At 37.3% G+C, this 19,063-nt stretch overlaps 2 protein-coding genes across 3 annotated transcripts; one reads left to right on the top strand and one right to left on the bottom strand.

The window, feature by feature from the left end:
- Window positions 1-82: 82 nt before the first annotated feature.
- On the bottom strand, window positions 83-1,204 carry LOC116933394. 2 transcript variants are annotated; one of them, XM_045178936.1, is made up of 4 exons: window positions 972-1,204; window positions 734-806; window positions 563-679; window positions 83-500 (listed from the first exon to the last, which is right to left on the bottom strand). In XM_045178936.1, exons 1-4 carry the CDS (start codon window positions 1,062-1,064, stop codon window positions 196-198), a joined length of 588 nt encoding a protein of 195 aa, XP_045034871.1. In that variant the 5' UTR covers window positions 1,065-1,204; the 3' UTR covers window positions 83-195. The 2 variants fall into 2 exon arrangements, with proteins under 2 accessions (XP_045034871.1, XP_045034870.1); XM_045178935.1 differs by having other exon boundaries at window positions 734-1,204.
- Window positions 1,205-1,761: 557 nt separating this feature from the next.
- Window positions 1,762-3,230, top strand: LOC116918541. The gene is made up of 3 exons (XM_032924343.2): window positions 1,762-2,275; window positions 2,355-2,540; window positions 2,620-3,230. Exons 1-3 carry the CDS (start codon window positions 2,221-2,223, stop codon window positions 2,907-2,909), a joined length of 531 nt encoding a protein of 176 aa, XP_032780234.1. The 5' UTR covers window positions 1,762-2,220; the 3' UTR covers window positions 2,910-3,230.
- Window positions 3,231-19,063: the final 15,833 nt, after the last annotated feature.

Here is a 19,063-nt window from a genome sequence, read left to right as displayed (position 1 = left end):
TTAAACCCTCATAATTCACAAATAAAAACTCTTAATCTAATTAAAATTTAAATAAAATAAATAATTAAAAGGAAACAATTGATTTAAATTCCATTCTTTACGAATGATCAAACAACCTGTATTTTTAATCTTTGTTTTTCCCTTTTAATAAACAAATGATGGATTATTTAATTGCACATCAGTAAATCGTTTAGCTTACCTTGCAGGAAGTTCTACTTTAACGGGCATAATCAAGTTGAACTTCTCTTTGAAGAATTTGATTCGACTGTACTGGTTTTTTAGTCCAGCAAAGAGATCAAGTTGTGCTGGATCGAGAGTATATAAGACATCAGAATGATCGCACCCTGTTTCTCTCAACATTAGATCAGTCGCATCCGAAAGGGTTTGCTTGATAAAAGCCTTCACAAGGGTCTCCGTTCCCTTCATAACTTCTTGAATATCCATTTGTGTTAGTTTACGAACTGCAAGAAGATCTCTGATAAATTTGCCAGCAAGAAGACCTATTGAAACATTTACAAAAATAAATTATTTATCAATACTATTTCTGTTAATAAAACTTTACCAGTATCCATGTTGGGATATACGGGAGCATCATCAGGTTGTGGTTGGGCATCACCAAGCAGAGCAACATGTTCGAGATACCCTTCAGCTACGTTCTGATGTTGCTGATGCAGATTGCCTGAAAAGAATATTTGTAAAACAAAGTATTGAAGAAATAAAAAAGTATATGTACCTTCATCTTGTATGAACATGTCATTGTCTGGTGGTACGTGATCAGCACCTTCAACTAACTGCTGCTCTTCAATCTGAAAAAAGCCTGCGTGGTACAATCTAAGGTGTTTGTATAGAGTGTCGTAAGATTTGAAAGGCTGAGAATGGAAGCAGTTCTTGGAAAAGAGGCAAGGGCTGGAAAACTGAATGTCTTTTCGATGACATACTCGAAAATGTTTCAGCAATTCAGCTGCACTTACATTTATTACAATGCCAAAATTGCACTCCCCAATGAAACACCTTAAATTCTCAAGTTCATCACGAACAACTTTATACTTCTCGAAATTTGCCATGATGTCTTATTTTAACTTGTTTAAGTTTCGAATATAAGAAAATAACATGCAATCACTGAAAGGCGCCAAATTGACAGGCCGATAAGAATCGATTATTAAACATTGACAAAGTTTTTACCCTCGATATTTAAAAACAAGAGTTTTTTTAGTCGTTATTTATAATTTAAACTATTAAAATTTACGGGTTATTTAACAACAGATAAAACCGTGCTGAAGAAAGGATTAAATCCCGTCAAATCACGCAACGAGGGTTTTTTCCACCAAAAACAAGTAGGGGTATCGATAACCGATATGGTGATCGAAATTCCGAGGGTTTAAACCCTCCATAAATGAAACCCATTTTTAACAGTGTAAGAATTAGCAGACGAAAACGGAAAATCACAAGAAAAATGGAGGGGCGATTACCAAGTAAACATTGCACTTTTTGTTCGAAAATAACATAACAAAACTTGGGAAGCAAACCAACTTTCTTCTGATGACTTGCAGGTAAATTTTACTTCCCCCTTTAAATTTCTCATATTTTCTTTGATTTTATATAACTATTTCCACTTTGGCTTTCTAAATTTGTTATTGAACATTAACATTTTCTTTGTTATTTTGAAATATTTGGGTTGAATTAGCGATTAAAAATGAAAAAGACAGATAGTGAACAATTTATATATAATTAGTAAAAGTAGGATTTAACTATACTCATATGTCTTAAATGAAAACATACTTTAGTTTTCAGTTAGAATTTTTTCTAAGCTCTTTACTCAATCGCCGAAATAGTCAGGAAAATATGGTAAAAAAAATATATTAAAATAGCTGAGTGGTAAAGGCGCTCGACTGCCAATGTCGAAAATGTGTGGTCCCGGGTCCATTTCTCACCGAAAACTTTTATTTTTTTTTTGTTTCAGTCAATGGTAGACTATTCTACCAATGCAAAGGGTAGGCAGATGGTAGAGGATCTACTTTACCCTACTTTAAAAAAAAACGACGGTTTCCGTCCAAATGGTAGCAGCTTCTACCAAAAAGTAGCATGTTGCTACCAAATGGTAGCCAAAAGCAGTGAAAAAGTAGAAATCAGAAATTGAGAGTGCATAATATGTTGTTGTATCTGAAGATTGTAGTCCGATTCTTGACATGCCACCGATTTCTCCATCTGAATTAAGTCAAAATGATGAAAATTCACCCTACAACAACTCCCGAAACTCTCACAATCAACAACAGCTGTAAGTTATTAGTATTCAATGTGAATCTGTTATCCCGTTTATAATCTCTGTTGTCATTTTGTCATCGGCTACATTTCAGATAGTCTCACAACAGGATGTGATAAAGATACAAGTACAGACTGTGTGAAAAGCGAAGAGGACAGCGTGTTCAAGCCAAGGTTTCACAGTACGCAGAAACCAAAACGCCTTAGAGTGGACAAATCATATATTCAATCAAGAGAGACAGAACTAGCGATTGCTTCTGTGAATTTCAAAAAGTTACCAAGTAAAGTAGCTGAAACTGGTTACCAACACGTATCTTCATTTCATGTGTTCTCAGTTCTAATTAAAGTATTTTTGTATAGCAAATCAGTTTATCCTTACTCTCCCAAATGAGGGAGAAGAAGTTTGGGAAATTAACCAACATATCGTTGCAGCCATGAGGGCTGGAAAACTGTCCCAACACATCAATGCATTTATTTTGATATGTGCAAAACACCTTCCGAAGACAGTGTCATTGGAGAAACGGCAGAAACCAGTCCAGAAAGACTATGACTATGGCTACTTTTCTGAAAAAAAAAATAGAAAATTTGTCTTGGATGACGACCAAGACCAACAAACACAGGAACTGACTTCTGATGAAGAATCGACGTAGATTGGGAAATTCAGAAACATTTCTTTCTTACTTTGATTTGTTTCGTCTACCATTTTCGGAACCTAGTGATCCATATGGTGCTCGGGATTCCTGCTGCTGCCGACAATGTCATTTCTCATTTATCGTTATTTTGTACTATTTATTGTTGGATGCTCATGACTCTTCGTCTAACCCATTATTGATACGTTATGTGCTCTAATCATAGTAACAAGGTCACAACAGTTATTCCGCCGTTTATGTCGTATGTTGGTTTCGTTATTGTTAATAAACGAAGGAATGTCATGTTGAATAATCGGTCCAATTGATATTCCGTAATTTGAAGTATGATATTTTTATTTGTGCTATGTGCAGCATTATCGCCGCTTGTCTAGCATCAGTGATCAAGTCAGAACTCCGACTTAAAATCGACCAAACCACATTCTGGTCGGACTCCACAACGGTTTTGAGATGGATAACTCTCCAAACTATCGAATTCATATTTACGTTGGGAACCGAATAGGCGAAATATTGGAGCTGTCCGAAAGTAGTCAGTGGCGTTATGTCCCTACAACTCAAAACCCAGCAGACGATGTCAGCCGCGGCGTCACATCCACAGAATTTTCCATCGATCATCGTTTCTTTACCGGGCCATCTTTCCTCTATCAATCACCGCAAAACTGACCGGCCTTCCTCGATGTAGAACAGGGAATTGACGAAACAGAGGATCCTGAAGTTCGCTTTACGAGATGGGTTGGTGCGACACTACACGTAACCGATTCCATCGACCGGCTCACCACGTACGCCTCCCGTTATCCCTTTTTAGTCGGCGTAGTCGGCTACGTCAAACGTTTTATTAATAACGCTCGGAAAGAAAAAACCCATCGTGATTTCGGCAAACTATTGGAAGCCGAGGTCAAGAATGTGGAAGCGGAATTATTTAGGCGCGCTCAGAGGTCTGCCTTTCCTGAAGATTACAGTAATTTAAAGGAGGGAAAGCAGCTCGATCCTGGTTCAATCCTAATCACGTTAACGCCATTCGTCGACCGTCAAAGAGTTTTACGGGTCAGAGGACGTATTGAAAATGCTCCAGCTCCATCGGAAGCTCGCCATCCGATCATACTTCCAGCCGAAGAAAAAAAATCACAGAATTGCTAATTTATAGTTTCCACCAAAAGTTCGTACACTCCACTACAGAGAGAACCTTTTACGAATTACGTAAACTTTACTGGGTTCAACGCGGACGAAAAACGGCGAGAAGAATTATAAACAAGTGTTTTTATGCAAGCAAACACTACGCAAAGGCACTTTGCCCAATGATGGCCGCTCTTTCCGGGTAGGTTACAATACTGACCATTCTTAATCCGATGTTTATTTTAGGTCGGTTCACGTCGTAAATGCGTTATTAGTTACATGATATTGGACCATGGTTTTAAAAAATAGTGGAATGTGGTTTTTCAAAAACCAACTCAATTCCATCCTGGGCCATCCTTAGGAAGTTGAGTTTTAACGATGCATGTATCCCGCTACTAAACCAATGTCGATACAATTTCGAACCTTTGCTGTTGTTCGATATCGACTAGCTAATAATAATCCAATGTCCAAAACCCAAATTTCAACGATGTATATATCCCAATATTTATCCAATGTCAATACAATTTCGAATTTTTGATGCTGTTCGATATCGAAATGCCAATAGTACCCCAAAGTCAAAAACCCAAGTTCAAACGATATATGTTGCGGATTGTCAAAATTCACCTGAAGATAGAGTCTCTAAATTCTGAGGGCCCGTTAGACGACCTATTATTTCCGACTTGTAATGTCTGTAATAATTTTAAAATTTGTGTAGGCCGCCAGGGGCGCTGCCAATCAGAGCCTTCTTGGTGGCCGATATCGGCAATAGCCGTTGTTAGAATTTTTCCCCTTGTAGAAGCAGACGCCATTATTGTGTCAAAAGTTAGTTTCAATAAAATCAGTGATAGAACCTGCCTAAGTTAAACTCACAACGGTATTTAATCGCAGGTATTAGCGTTATTATTAAGATTTATAGTTTTCATGGTCCATCGAACTTTTTGAGACTGACGATATCGTCCAATTATTGGCTTAATTCTCTCTCGAAAAGAATAGGGGGTACCCTATTCATTTTTTTATTTCCCAATTTTTTTTCTAGCCCTAGTTCTATCTGGTTTATTTTTATTTAGCTATTGTTTGTGAATGGTTTGTTGTTTATCCCCTTGTAGCAGAAGAATTTCTGGCAGCAAACGAAATTCTTCGGCTAAAAGAGACGAGCAACTTACAAACAAAAATAAAATAAAAATAAAGTAGATAAAACTGGGGCTAGAAAAAAAATTGGGAAATGAAAAGATGAATATGGTACCCACTGCTAGGAAGAAAAGGGGGAAATCTAAATTATAGTTATGAAAACTTAATTTTTAACGTGAAGAAGATGGTTTCTCCATAAGGGCTGCAACCCCAGCAGACCAACTTGGACACAAATGAGATTTTTGCATTTGTGGAAAACGCGCAACGCAGGATGTTTTACTGCTCTATACGAACATCGGATTAATTTTGGCGAATGTTGTTTCCTGCCCGTGTATATATCGACAATAACATAAATTCGAAAGTATATCGACATTGGATTAGTATCGGAATATATACAGTCATGCGTGGAAGTTTCTTTAGCAGGCAAATGGGTCTATATCCTTCTATTTCTTTTTGAAAGAGGGGATAGTTTGGTGCCTACCGTACCACTTTATGCTATTTCTATTTCTCTTTCTTTGCAACCCGCGAAAAAGGTGCAACATTAAAAGTAGGAAAATTAACTGAAACGTAGAGGAAGAGAAGAATGGAAAGAAAACGAGGGTATGGTAGGCACCATAGTATCCCTTCCGTCCAAACAAAATGAAAGGATATAAACCCATTTGCCTGCTAAAGAAACTTGCAAGCATGACTGTAGATCATTTAATCTTTTTTTCCTAATTTTTAATAGTATTGTCAAATTGATATCGATCAACAGCAAAAATTCGAAATTGTTTCGACATTAGATTAGTATTGGGAGATAAACACCGATTTCTGACATTGGGTTTACTGTTGGCTAATCAATATCGAACAAGAGTAAAAATTTAAAATGGTACCAACATTGGATTAGTATATGGATATGTAAATATCGTTTAAACTTGGGTTTCTGACTTTGGGGTACTATTGGCATTTCGATATCGAACAAGAGCAAAAATTTGAAATTGTACCAACATTGGATTTGTATATGGATATATATATCGTTTAAACTTGGGTTTCTGACTTTGGGGTACTATTGGCATTACGATATTGAACAGCAGCAAAAATTCGAAATTGTATTGACATTGGATAAATACTGTGATACATACATCGTTGAAATTTGGGTTTTGGACATTGGATTATTATTGGCTAGTTAAATCGAACAACAGAAAAGGTTCAAAATTGTATCGACATTGGTTTAGTAGCGGGATACATGCATCGTTAAAACTCAACTTTCTAAGAATGGCCCAGGATGGAATTGATTTGGTTTTTGGAAAACCACATTCAAATATTTTTCCAACCATGGACCAATCTCATGTAACTTATAACGCATTTACGATGTGAACTGACCTAAAATCAACATCGGATGAAGGAATAAGAATGTTCAGTATTGTTTCCTACCCAGGGGTGCTTTTTAAACTTGTTATTTTTTATTACATTTTTTGTTGTATTTTTGAAATGTTTGGTCTAATTAACGATTAAACAAGAAAAAGAAATGATTGTTGTGTAAATTAGTATCTAATCAGTAAAAATAATAGAACTGTAACCACGTACTAAATTTAAACTAACTTTGGTTTTCCCTGGGGAATTTTTTATAAGTTTTCAACCAAATTCCGGAATTACTTCGGAAAACATATTACTTGATTTGTATAGAAATAGCTATGTGGATAAAGGATCTGAAAGATAAAGTTGGTGTATAGTTCTCTAGGGTTCAAATCCGGCAAAACCGGTTAGGTTGGTCATATCTTTATATTACGATGAATAAAGCTATTGTTTTGTTTTAGGCTACTATTTAATTTTTTATGTTGGAATGTTGAGTGTTGGTCCAATGTTCATTTGCGCCATTATTGGCTGCAAATCGAAATCGCACATCGGCCCGGGTCATTTCCAACTTGAGTCGCCAAACCTTGTCCATTTCTGTTATGCCACTACTGATAAATTAATCCCGGATAAACACTGCTCGCCGGTGTTCTACCAAAATACATTTGCAATATTGGCATAGCAGAAATGGACAAGGTTTGGCGACTTAAGTTGGAAATGACCCGGGTTGATGTGCGATTCTGATCCTGAACCAATGGCCGATTCTGTATCGGCAACAACAATGGACCAAGATAAAATTCCTACCCGGGCTTCTTGGTTACCGTCCGAAGCCTTTCTACCCCGCCTTTACACACACCGGAGTAGATTTATTTGGCCCGTACAACGTAACGATATTCAGACGGAAGGTGAAACGCTTGGCCTGTTTGTTTACTTGCATGTCATCAAGAGCCGTGCACCTGGAAATGTTATACTCTCTTGACATTTCCTACTTCATCAACTGCATCAGTCACTTCGATGATCGCCGTACAACCCCGAAACATTATCACAGTGATAATGGCACGAATTTTGTTGAAGCTGTGCGTGAATTTTCCGAGTGTCTCCGTCGGATTGAACAGCTAGCCATTTAAGATGGGCGAAAACGAAGAACTGTGACTTGGAGTTTCAACCCACCAGCCACGACACATTTTGGTGGAACCTGGTAACGTCTAGTTCAATCTTCAAAACGTGCCTTAAGATTCGTACTCAACGAGAAAACTCTGACTGATGATACCTTAGTCACCACGCTAATTCAAGTGGAGAAACTTCTCAACGGCCGCCCGTTAACCTATGTAAGCGTAAACCCGGCGGATCCTGAATCAATTACGCCAAATCATTTTCTCCTTGGACATGAAAATCCGTACATACCTTTTGATCTGTTCGACGAAAACTATATGACGACCAAGTGGAAGTACCACTGGCTCAGTACCTCACTGATTGGTTCTGGAGACGTTGGATGAGAGAATATCTTCCCAGCCTTACGGAACGACGAAAATGGCTACATAGACAAAAGAATCTCAACGTTGGCGACATCGTGATCCCTATCGAGCCAGATACACCTCGTGGAGAATGGCCGATCACTCGTGTCGTCAAGGTGTTTTCCGGCCAAGATGGCGTATTCCGTTCCGCAATCGTTCACCTTCACTCGGCTACCAAAACCTCCGAACTTCAACGCCTGGCTGTGAAACTCTGCTTGGTAGAGTCTTGGGATACGGATGGTGCGTCCGCTTACGGACGCAGAACCGGCTATGTTCCGAATCATAGAACTCCGAAATAGCTAGAAGAGGGTTTGTCGCGATTGGTATTGTGCCATAGGCGAGAACGAAGGCCGGGGAACGTAGACGACGCAACGACAAGGGAAGAACACGTTTGGTGGCGTTAATTACAGACAAGAATTCGCCAGTTACAGTCGCGTCAATCGTTTTCCATGTAACAAATATTGTAACACTTAAATGTCAGTTTGATTTAAGTGTTCGTAAAATAATACAAAGTGTCGAAAATTTACCTACAGTATAAAGCCAGTGCGTATCGATAACACGATGACATATTCTTACATCTGCCGACTAACACGAAAGCACCCTAGTCTAGCCGGAAACTTCCAGAACATCTTCTTACCTGTTCCCACGGCTAGAATATTCTTGCACCTGTACCACGCGCCAGAACAGTCAAACCCTTTTTAGATCATAATTACAATGCATAAATAACCGTAGATGTAGAAATATTTGTACTAATTATTCACTTAAACCCTAGTTAAGTGACCTGTCCGAACTGTCAACACAGTTCGGGGATGGCTTTAACACAGGACTATTAAATACTAATTTATATCTCAAACTCACGCTTTCTCCTGTAAATCTCACGACTATAAACTCTAATTTTTGCCACCCCTCCGTGACTCATCCTAGCGGATCGGTACCCTTTAACCTCCCTAAAATTCGACTTAAGTGAGTTGACAGAACTGTCAACTCGAGTCGGGGGTGGCTTTTGCACGGAGCCTGCTTTCCTTTATTGTTTTCCTTTTTTGGGTAACGGCCGCATCTTTTCCATATAAAAGGCCGTGACTTTCCTCTCATAGTTTGTTCAGTTTAGTTCGTTAGTTCCTTTAGTTCCTCTTGAGCACCTTGCAGCTCCTACCTAGCTCTGAGACTCAGTTTAAGGTACCAGTCAGTTCAGTTAAGTGAATTCTGTGAATTGGACCCTTCCCTCACGCCTTGCTCAACTGTTCCAATTGGTATGTCACACCTCTATTTATTTATGTCTGTAGACTAGACTTAGTAGCCAATACACTTGCATTGTGGATCAACCGTCTTCTTTTTATTTATTTAAACCGCTTTTAATTTAATTATTCCGTAAAGGGAAGAATGAATAAATCCACGATCCCTTTACAACTGGTGGCAGCGGTAGTTAAACTTGTCCACAATGTTATTGTATACTGGTGTTAGGCCTAAGATTTTCAATAAATCACGGAAGGGTGCTGAAAATTATTCTTCTGAAATTTTGTCGACCACTTCTGAAACTTTTTTTTCCATTCCTGTGTAAGATTTGCCAGGCGTGTATTTTTGACTTCTACAATAGCAATACAATCAAACCAAGAAGCATGACACTACTCTAACTATTGTTGCGAATAACATTGCTTTTTATATAGAATTGCAAGTGGCACTTTGGGTGTGGCTTAGATGGCGGTGGCGTGTGGTCACTTCGTCATGTGGGCGTTTCCTTGGTGTACACCTTGCGTACACCCAATGTCCGTGCAGATTTGCCATCTTCTGTAAAGCGCAAATAATGCAGTTGGCTCGTTACATTCCTTCCCCCCTGTGCGGTAGGATAAATTGGTCCTCCAATTTCACCTTTGTGCGCAGACTACAGGTCTTAGGAAGGCAACGTGAATTGCGCCTTAATATATATAAGAAGTTCCTCAAATATTTTAGCATTGGAAACATTTTGTGCTGATTAAAATGATGGGGTATTATTTTCTTTTAGATGATGTCTGGCTGTTGGTACACATATTTTTTCTTTTTATCACTCGGAATTTTCGGAATAGACTTCGAATGCTAACTTCGTCATCTATATAGTCCTGTGCATATCTTTCGTCCGTATTGATTTTATCATCTCGAGCTCCTCAACGTAACAATATTTCTTTAATATCTGTATGCCTGTACCTTACAGCTATTTGCAACGCAGTTTTCTTCGATGTACGTATCTCCTATTGATGAATTACGCTGGACATACTTTCGCGACGAATTTGTTGTTATATTTAGCAGCATAATGTAACACTGTTTCTTCATCCAGCGTTGGGTGCACAATTATTCGATCCATCCACAAATATTTAACACATTCCATATTATTGAGAGCTATAGCCACTAGTAATGGTGGCTCTCCCATGCTGTTTTGGATGTTGAATATGTTACCGTGATGGGATAGAATACGGAGTAAATGGACATTATTATCCGCGGCTGCTCGGTGTGCTATTGTCATCCCTTCTTCGTAAATATGACTATCAGCTCAGTATTGGAGGAACATATCCGTCACATCGAATCTTTCTTTTATCACACTACCGTTTAGTAATGATGTTCCATTGGAGAAAACAGTGTCCAGAATTTGTTTTATGTTTTTTCCATTTTCTCTTGCTTCCAGTAGGTGTTTTTTGATCATTTCTCTTGGTACTTCCAGCACATTGTAGTTAAACTCTCCTTTCATAAACATCGTTATGGCGATGATTCTTCTTCGTGTCATCTCCGTGTCCATAGCTGGAAATGCTTTCATCATACAGTTTTTACAGTAGGCCGTTGATGTTATTAATGGAATTGGTAATGACCAAGTTTCCTGTTCTTCTTTGTTGTTGATAACACTTACTGCTTTACAGTTAACTGCCATTTCACTGTCTGACGACGATGGGTCTAAGTCACTCTCTATTTTACTGTAGTAGTGACCCACTTTACTCGTTGATATTTCTTCTTCTTCCGTTTCTGATGGTGGTATAGAACTTTTCTCTCGGCTAAATTCACAATCGCTGTCACTATGGTTGTATCTTTTTTTTTGCATAAATTCACAATCGCTGTCATTATTGCTGTATCTTCTTATGTCTTCTTCCGTATTTATATTCCGTGACACCTGCATATTTGCTGTTGTTGGTAGGACAACGTTATTTCCACTTATCACTTTGTTTGTGAGATTTTCGATTTTAGCTGTAGCTATGAAATTTTCACTTGCGTTCGCACTAATTTGTATCTCACCTCTAGCTTCATTACTCATCAGATTAGAGTTCGTCTTCCCAGTCGTTTCCTGTTGGTAGCGATTCACTTATTTCCAATTGTGGGGTATCTTCTTCGATCCAAGTCATCAAGATTTCATCACTCCAGTCAACATTTGTTACTTCTTTGTTTTTCTTAGTCTGGTTCATTTTTTTAAATATGTATCTTTCCGTGGAAGGTTGGTAATACAACTAAAACTTTTCTTGCTTGTTTGTCTGTTATATAGTTGGAATACCCACCCCTAACATGTTCAACGTTGCTTAAGATTATCTATTAAAGAAATCTACTTTGAATGTTAATGTTTTATTAGTTGCTCGCTTCCTATTTTGTCTTTTACTATCTTCTAGTCTGAAAAGCTTTTTCTACAGTTTATGTGAATATTTGTTAATTGACCCCTCCTTTTTTTAAGAAAAACTTCTTACCTTACATGTAAATGCTAGATTTAAACGACTCCTCCTTATATAGAGTTTCAGTCTCGTACACGATTTCTCTCTTCAGCAAAGTGGTTTATGGAAATTTATTCCCCCCCCCTTTTTTTTTAAGATTGCGTCAAGGCGATCGAAGTAGTCTGGTGTAGCGTGATCTTTGTTCTTCAGTTGTCGCTTGACTGTCTGTGCTGATTTGTTTTCATTTTGAATCCCCATTTTCTTGCGATTTATACGCTAGACTTTGTTTCTCAGCATCTTGCTGAAATGTAAATGACTTTTTCACTTTTCCATCCGGTGATGTTCCCCAATTCGTGTTGTGAGTATCGTCGTTTCGCCACTGCCGATGTCCAGTTGTTCGAAGAACTATTCAACACGGTTCGAAGTGGTGTTTCCTGTCCCGTTGCTCCCGTGTATGTGGTACAGCCTGTGTGGTGCAATGACTTGTATTACAAGTAATTCCGTCTTCTTGGTCATTTATGTTATCCTTTTTTTGTTATTGGAATTCATTTATTGTTTTCTCTAATTTAATTTAATTTTATTTTATTTTTTATTATTATTATTATTTGTTTTTTTTTATAGTAAATATCCTGGCTACGCCCGACTTCGAGACATTCTTCCTCTGCTGTACGCATGGTTCTTGTGGTGGGCAGAATCAGGGGATGACATTTATCATCCTGCGGCTTCGGTTTCGAACATATATCCTGAGCTGACATATTCCGAGATTCAGATACAACTCGAGCACCGTCAAGTCCGATTGGATGTTTTTAACCCTTTGAATGATTTTGCTGAGGATGATTGATTTGCTTTCCGTCAGTGTGCTTAATTTCTCACTATGGTTTTGTTTTTGTTTTTTTTTTGTTTTTTTTTTAAGTACTGATTGGAAATTAAATCCCCTACTATATCTACCATGTTTTGTTTTGTTTTTTTTTGTTGTTGTTTTTTTCGTTATTTGTTAATTGTGCGTTTTAAATGGTCTTCTGGAGTACATCTGCATAGATCCTCCCACACCATTCCGTAGCCAATGACATAGCTGCATGTCGTGTGACTTCCCGTACATTCCTTGTTTTGCTCGTTTTCCCATTTTAATTCTTCGATAGGATACAATTTTCCTTTCTTTGGTGCAATCGGTGTGTTTATCGACGTAAGGTTTTCTTTTGGTTTTTCTGTCGCCGACGTCATTAAAGGTGCAAATTCCCTAATGAATGGTTTTTCATTTGCTCCTCCAGCGCTGTAGATGGGTTCTGGTATCATGGAATCCATTTCTTGAATATCACTTTCGCTCACTTTACGTGATTGTTTGCGTCGTCTGAAGCTTTCCTTAGTCCGTGGAATAGGATTACAGGCAATAAAAATTCTTAGACAGACGAGAAATAGGATGAATCCTATCGCGGAAAGAGCCATAATTTTTAATGTGTAAAACCAGGAAAACATGTTTCCGATTTGATTGTCCTGTTCTTCTGTTGCTAGGATTTTAGGTAACTCTTTGCCTTCTCCTTCATTAATTCGTCCCACCAGGTCATTTAGGATGTTCAGTTGTTCCATTTCCATTATTTCATGAGCTGGGTGGTTCCTCAATCCATAGTCGAAGCTGTTTAAGTGCAGTTCTTCGAATTCTGCAATTAAATCCAGATTTTTGGTGTGTATGGTCGCCTCTTGTTTAATCCAGTCTCCCGCTGTTGCGTTATGCTGCCACGTATGAGGGTATCCGTTGATGTTTCTCAATTGTGATTTCCAAAAACACTCTGAATACGGTTGAATAGACCATCCGTCGAGTCCGATCGTACAGCTGTTTTTTTCGTAAACAAAAAATGGCTGGAGCTCACACTTCGTCTCTTGCTGATAGTAAGATCCTTTTTTGGTCGCATTGTTGCAATGTCATGGCTTGACCAAAACCATATATCCTTGTACACATTGGAAGTCCGAGTGCGGCGGCTGCAAGCAATCCATTTGTTTGGGCTAAGATTATGGCTTGCGTTCGTTTTATCTTTGATAACTGGCAGTACACATCCCGAATTTCCTTTGCCAATTTATTGTCGTGTTCACTTTCAATACTGATTTTATATTGCTCGTGGTCGGCTTTTTTCTGGTAGTAGTTGATTTTGTCGTTGTTGTTTTTAATGTTGTTGTCGGTTTTGTTGCTGTTGTGAGCGGCCTAATCGTTGTTGTTGTTGTTTTCACACTTGTTGGTACTGTGGCTGCAATGGAAGGTATGACTGATTTATCTGTTGTAGCAGTCATGGATGTTGCTGACTTTGTCGTTATGGTTGAATTTTTAGTTATTCCTTCCGTTGCGTTTGTTTTATAGTTAATCTCCTTTGGATCACGATGGTTTAATGGTGGCAAGAATGGTAGATTTTTTCCAAATAAGGCGTGTTGAGTATGTAGAGATATTATTGCTGCTGCCGACAATGTTCTAGGTTGATGCGGATTTCTGTACTCGAAACTAAAATGTTGATTTTGGCTTGTTCCATGACAGTGTCCCAACGATAATTTATCGACCCGTCTTGTTAGGCATTTCCGGTCCGAAGCGCCTGAGTGAAGTCCTGTTCTATCACTTGCCATTAATTGTCCTGTGTGATCGAATGTTCCTCAGATGGAGCTTTTATCTGAGCATTCATGCAGAATGAGCATCGTTGTGTTCGCTTTAATGCAGTTGTTGGTGTTAAATGGTCTTATCGTGAAGTCGGAGGAGTATTCGAAGGCTTGGCCTTTGCTGGATGCTTCGCTACATTTAGCCACGGTTGTTTGTGATTGGACCAAGGGGTCATTACTTGTTATCAATTTTTGTAGGCTTGTTTGACATTTGATCCAACTAGGATCGCATGCTTCGAGTGTTATTGCTTGGTTAACGCCGTTGTGTTAAACATTTTTCATCGGGTGACTTACCATGTTTCATTAGTCCCCATGCTATCATATCCCTTATGATATTTCCTCTCCCATGGTTCCGTTTCAATAATCCTCCGAAAATTGGCGAAATGACGGTTGTTGTTACTGATGTCCTTAGTTCCAACTGGATTTCTTCGAAATCGTCAATGGAGCGATGCATCTGGGAAATTATCCAACACATCCGGGTTCGTTGTTAGGATTTCGATAACCCATTGTTGACTTTCACTAATTGCTCCCTGTCTACTGCATGTTTTTAGTGTTGCCAATCTAACTCGTCCCTGTTCTTCATCATGTAAGGTGATGCACAGGCCTATTTCCAGAGAAATCCATTGGTAGTTAGTTAAATCCACTATCCACCTTGATGTGTTTTCGGTAAAATTTTCTGCCATAATTTGATTGTTTTCATTTGTCACTATGCAGATGTTAGTGTTTATAAGCCTTACGCTGTGATCTACGATGTATTCGAATTTTGTTCCCGTTGGCAAAGGGTCTTGGATATCATATTGGTTGTGGATGGATACTTGCGTGTTTATTGACGAGCCATTAATCATGAAATACGCAATTGTATCTTTTTTAGTCATTATTCCATTTTCTTCTACGTTTTTTATTATAGGATGTCCCATTCGTATCGAACCCCATGCATACGATATGCTGTAAAGTCTTTTCTCCATAGCTTCTTTTTCAGCACGGTTGTCAAAAAATTCAATTTCGTTATTATTCGACCGTTTTACTTTGCTTGCTAATGGGTCTGCGTATTATTGCAAGACCATGTATCTACATTTACTTGGTTCTCACAGGATGGTAATGAAATTTTTAAATTTTAATATAACTTTGTGGTCGTCTCTCCTGGAAAAATAAGAAATGTCAAAGGCATCCCTACTACTTTAAATCCAGGTTGTGTAAATTCTTTATTATTTATTTCGGTTTGTTAGAGAAAGTTATTTCTATTTGTTTTTTACTATCTAGAAGACGGCTAGTCTTTACATTAACCATTGATTTTGTTAATTTTATATACCCTTCACCTTAAAAAATAATGTTTGAATTTGATGAATTCGTTGATCTATCTCCCTATACTATAGTGTTCTGATTTTGTGTATATTCTCCTTCTTGCTGAGTGGTGTTTAAGAATCCAAATGGACTTTCCAATAAGCTTTCTGGTGTCTCTTGTTTTAATGTTATCTCTTCCGCTAAGCAATTTAATGCATGGTATTCTTTGATAGTATACCACTTTTCTTCCCCCGTAGGAGTTGATGTAAAACTCAACGTTGTTGTTCTTGCTTGCATAAGATTACCCCCGCATTTTTTATTATTTACCATTTCCCAGCATTCAATTGCTGAGAGTAATTTTGTTTCCTGTTAATAAACTGTGTCAAAAGACCCTATCCAGAAAGATTCGGTTATTTTCTTAGTCTTAATCCATTGTTTGCAAGTCCATCCTTTCCAAGTTTTTACTGGGTTTTGTTTAGTCATTAGCGTATAATTTGTTAGGAATCTTGGTTGATGGGTCGTGCTGGGGTTTTTGCAATAGTATGGTGAGTTAATATCTAGAATTCCTCGTGTTTTAACATAGTTGCAATCGCATACAGACGAGAAGATTGTCTGGGTCGTTTGCAATGTAATTAGAATACAAATGAGTAGTAATTTTTTCTCCATCTGTTTAAAAAAATTAATCGCATTTTCAGAAATTGGATGCCTGATTTCTCGATCTTAAATTATATCGTTAAGTTGTCCTAAAGTCAGAATTAGTCTGGTCTATTGGATTGGGGAATAGCATTCTTGGATCTAGGAATGATATTATGGGTTGTTCCAGTTCAAGTTGTTTTTTAGGCCTCCCCGCCCGGGTAGGAAACAATACTGACCATTCTTAATCCGATGTTGATTTTAGGTCGGTTCACGTCGTAAATGCGTTATAAGTTACATGAGATTGGTCCATGGTTGGAAAAATATTGGAATGTGGTTTTTCAAAAACCAACTCAATTCCATCCTGGGCCATTCTTAGAAAGTTGAGTTTTAACGATGCATGTATCCCGCTACTAAACCAATGTCGATACAATTTCGAACCTTTTCTGTTTTTCGATATCGACTAGCCAATAATAATTCAATGTCCGAAACCCAAATTTCAACGATGTATATATCCCAATATTTATCCAATGTCAATACAATTTCGAATTTTTGATGCTGTTCGATATCGAAATGCCAATGGTGCCCCAAAGTCAGAAATTCAAGTTTAAACGATATATATATCCATATACTAATCCAATATTGGTACAATTTAAAAATTTTGTTTTTGTTCGATATCGAAATGCCAATAGTACCCCAAAGTCAGAAACCCAAGTTTAAACTATATATATATCCATGTACAAATCCAATGTTGGTATAATTTCAAATTTTTTCTCTTGTTCGATATTGAAATGCCAATAGTACCCCAAAGTTAGAAACCCAAGTTTAAACAATATATAAATCCATACACAAATCCAATGTTGGTACAATTTCAAATTTTTGCTCTTGTTCGATATCGAAAGGTCAATAGTATTTCAAAGTCAAAAACCCAAGTTTAAACGATTTATATATCAATATACTAATCCAATGTTGGTACAATTTCAAATTTTTGCTCTTGTTCGATATCGAAATGCCAATAGTATCCCAAAGTCAGAAACCGAAGTTTAAACGATTTATATATCCATATACTAATCCAATGTTGGTATAATTTCAATTTTTTGCTCTTGATCGATATCGATTAGCCAATTATAAGCCAATATTGGACAAACAAGATTAAACGATCTTTATACCACGATACCAACCAAATGTCGATGCGATACGAATTTTTGTTGTTGTTTAATGATAATATTATTGGTATGTATGTATATATGTATAGTTTTGGGGTAGAAGTCGGGGAACGGTAAACACCCTGTGTTTGGAACTGGTTTTTGGAACCGGGTTTAATTTTAGCAAGGAATTTTTAACATAGGTCCTACGATGTTATCTAGTCTCGTCATTCGATAACTGATATAAGTGCAGAATTTCATCATTGGCCGAGCATTGGCTTGCCAATAGAAAGCTTGTATTTTTGTGCATCAATCCAAGCCTATACGAACATCGGATTAGTTTTGGCGAATGTTGTTTCCTGCCCGGGTATATATCGAACAATAACATAAATTCGAAATTGTATCGACATTGGATTAGTATCGGAATATATAGATCATTTAATCTTTTTTTCCTAATTTTGGTTTAGTAATGTCAAATTGATATCGATCAACAGCAAAAATTCGAAATTGTTTCAACATTAGATTAGTATCGGGAGATAAACATCGATTTCTGACATTGGTTTACTGTTGGCTAATCAATATCGAACAAGAGCACAAATTTGAAATTGTACCAAAATTGGATTAGTATATGGATATATAAATATCGTTTAAACTTGGGTTTCTGACTTTGGGGTACTATTGGCATTTCGATATCGAACAAGAGCAAAAATTTGAAATTGTACCAACATTGGATTTGTACATGGATATATATATCGTTTAAACTTGGGTTTCTGACTTTGGGGTTTTTTTTGTTTTTTTATATCGAAAAAAAGCAAAAATTTGAAATTGTACCAACATTGGATTTGTATATGGATATATATATCGTTTAAACTTGGGTTTCTGACTTTGGGGTACTATTGGCATTTCAATATCGAACAAGAGCAAAATTTTGAAATTGTACCAACATTGGATTAGTAGATAGATATATACATCGTTTGAACTTGGGTTTTTGACTTTGGGGTACTATTGGCATTTCGATATCGAACAGCAGCTAAAATTTGGAATGGTACCAACATTGGATTAGTATATGGATATATATATCGTTTAAATTTGGGTTTCTGACTTTGGGGTACTATTGGCATTTCGATATCGAACAAAAACAAAATTTTTAAATTGTACCAATATTGGATTAGTATATGGATATATATATCGTTTAAACTTGAATTTCTGACTTTGGGGCACCATTGGCATTTCGATATCGAACAGCATCAAAAATTCGAAATTGTATTGACATTGGATAAATATTGTGATATATACATCGTTGAAATTTGGGTTTCGGACATTGAATTATTATTGGCTAGTCGATATCGAACAACAGCAAAGGTTCGAAATTGTATCGACATTGGTTTAGTAGCGGGATACATGCATCGTTAAAACTCATTTTTCTAAGAATGGCCCAGGATGGAATTGATTTGGTTTTTGGAAAACCACATTCCAATATTTTTCCAACCATGGACCAATCTCATGTAACTGATAACGCATTTACGATGTGAACCGACCTAAAATCAACATCGGATGAAGAAAACAGAATGGTCAGTATTGTTTCCTACCCGGGTGTGCTTTTTAAATTTGTTATTTTTAATTACATTTTTTGTTGTACTTTGGAAATGTTTGGTCTAAATTAACGATTAAACATGAAAATCAAATGATTTTTGTGTAAATTAGTATCTATAATCAGTAAA

The sequence above is a fragment of the Daphnia magna genome, linkage group LG9, assembly GCF_020631705.1.
Source record: "Daphnia magna isolate NIES linkage group LG9, ASM2063170v1.1, whole genome shotgun sequence".
NCBI lineage: Eukaryota > Metazoa > Arthropoda > Branchiopoda > Diplostraca > Daphniidae > Daphnia > Daphnia magna.
The sequence above is the reverse complement of the archived record's forward strand: the minus strand, read 5'-3'. Positions and strand labels throughout refer to the sequence as shown.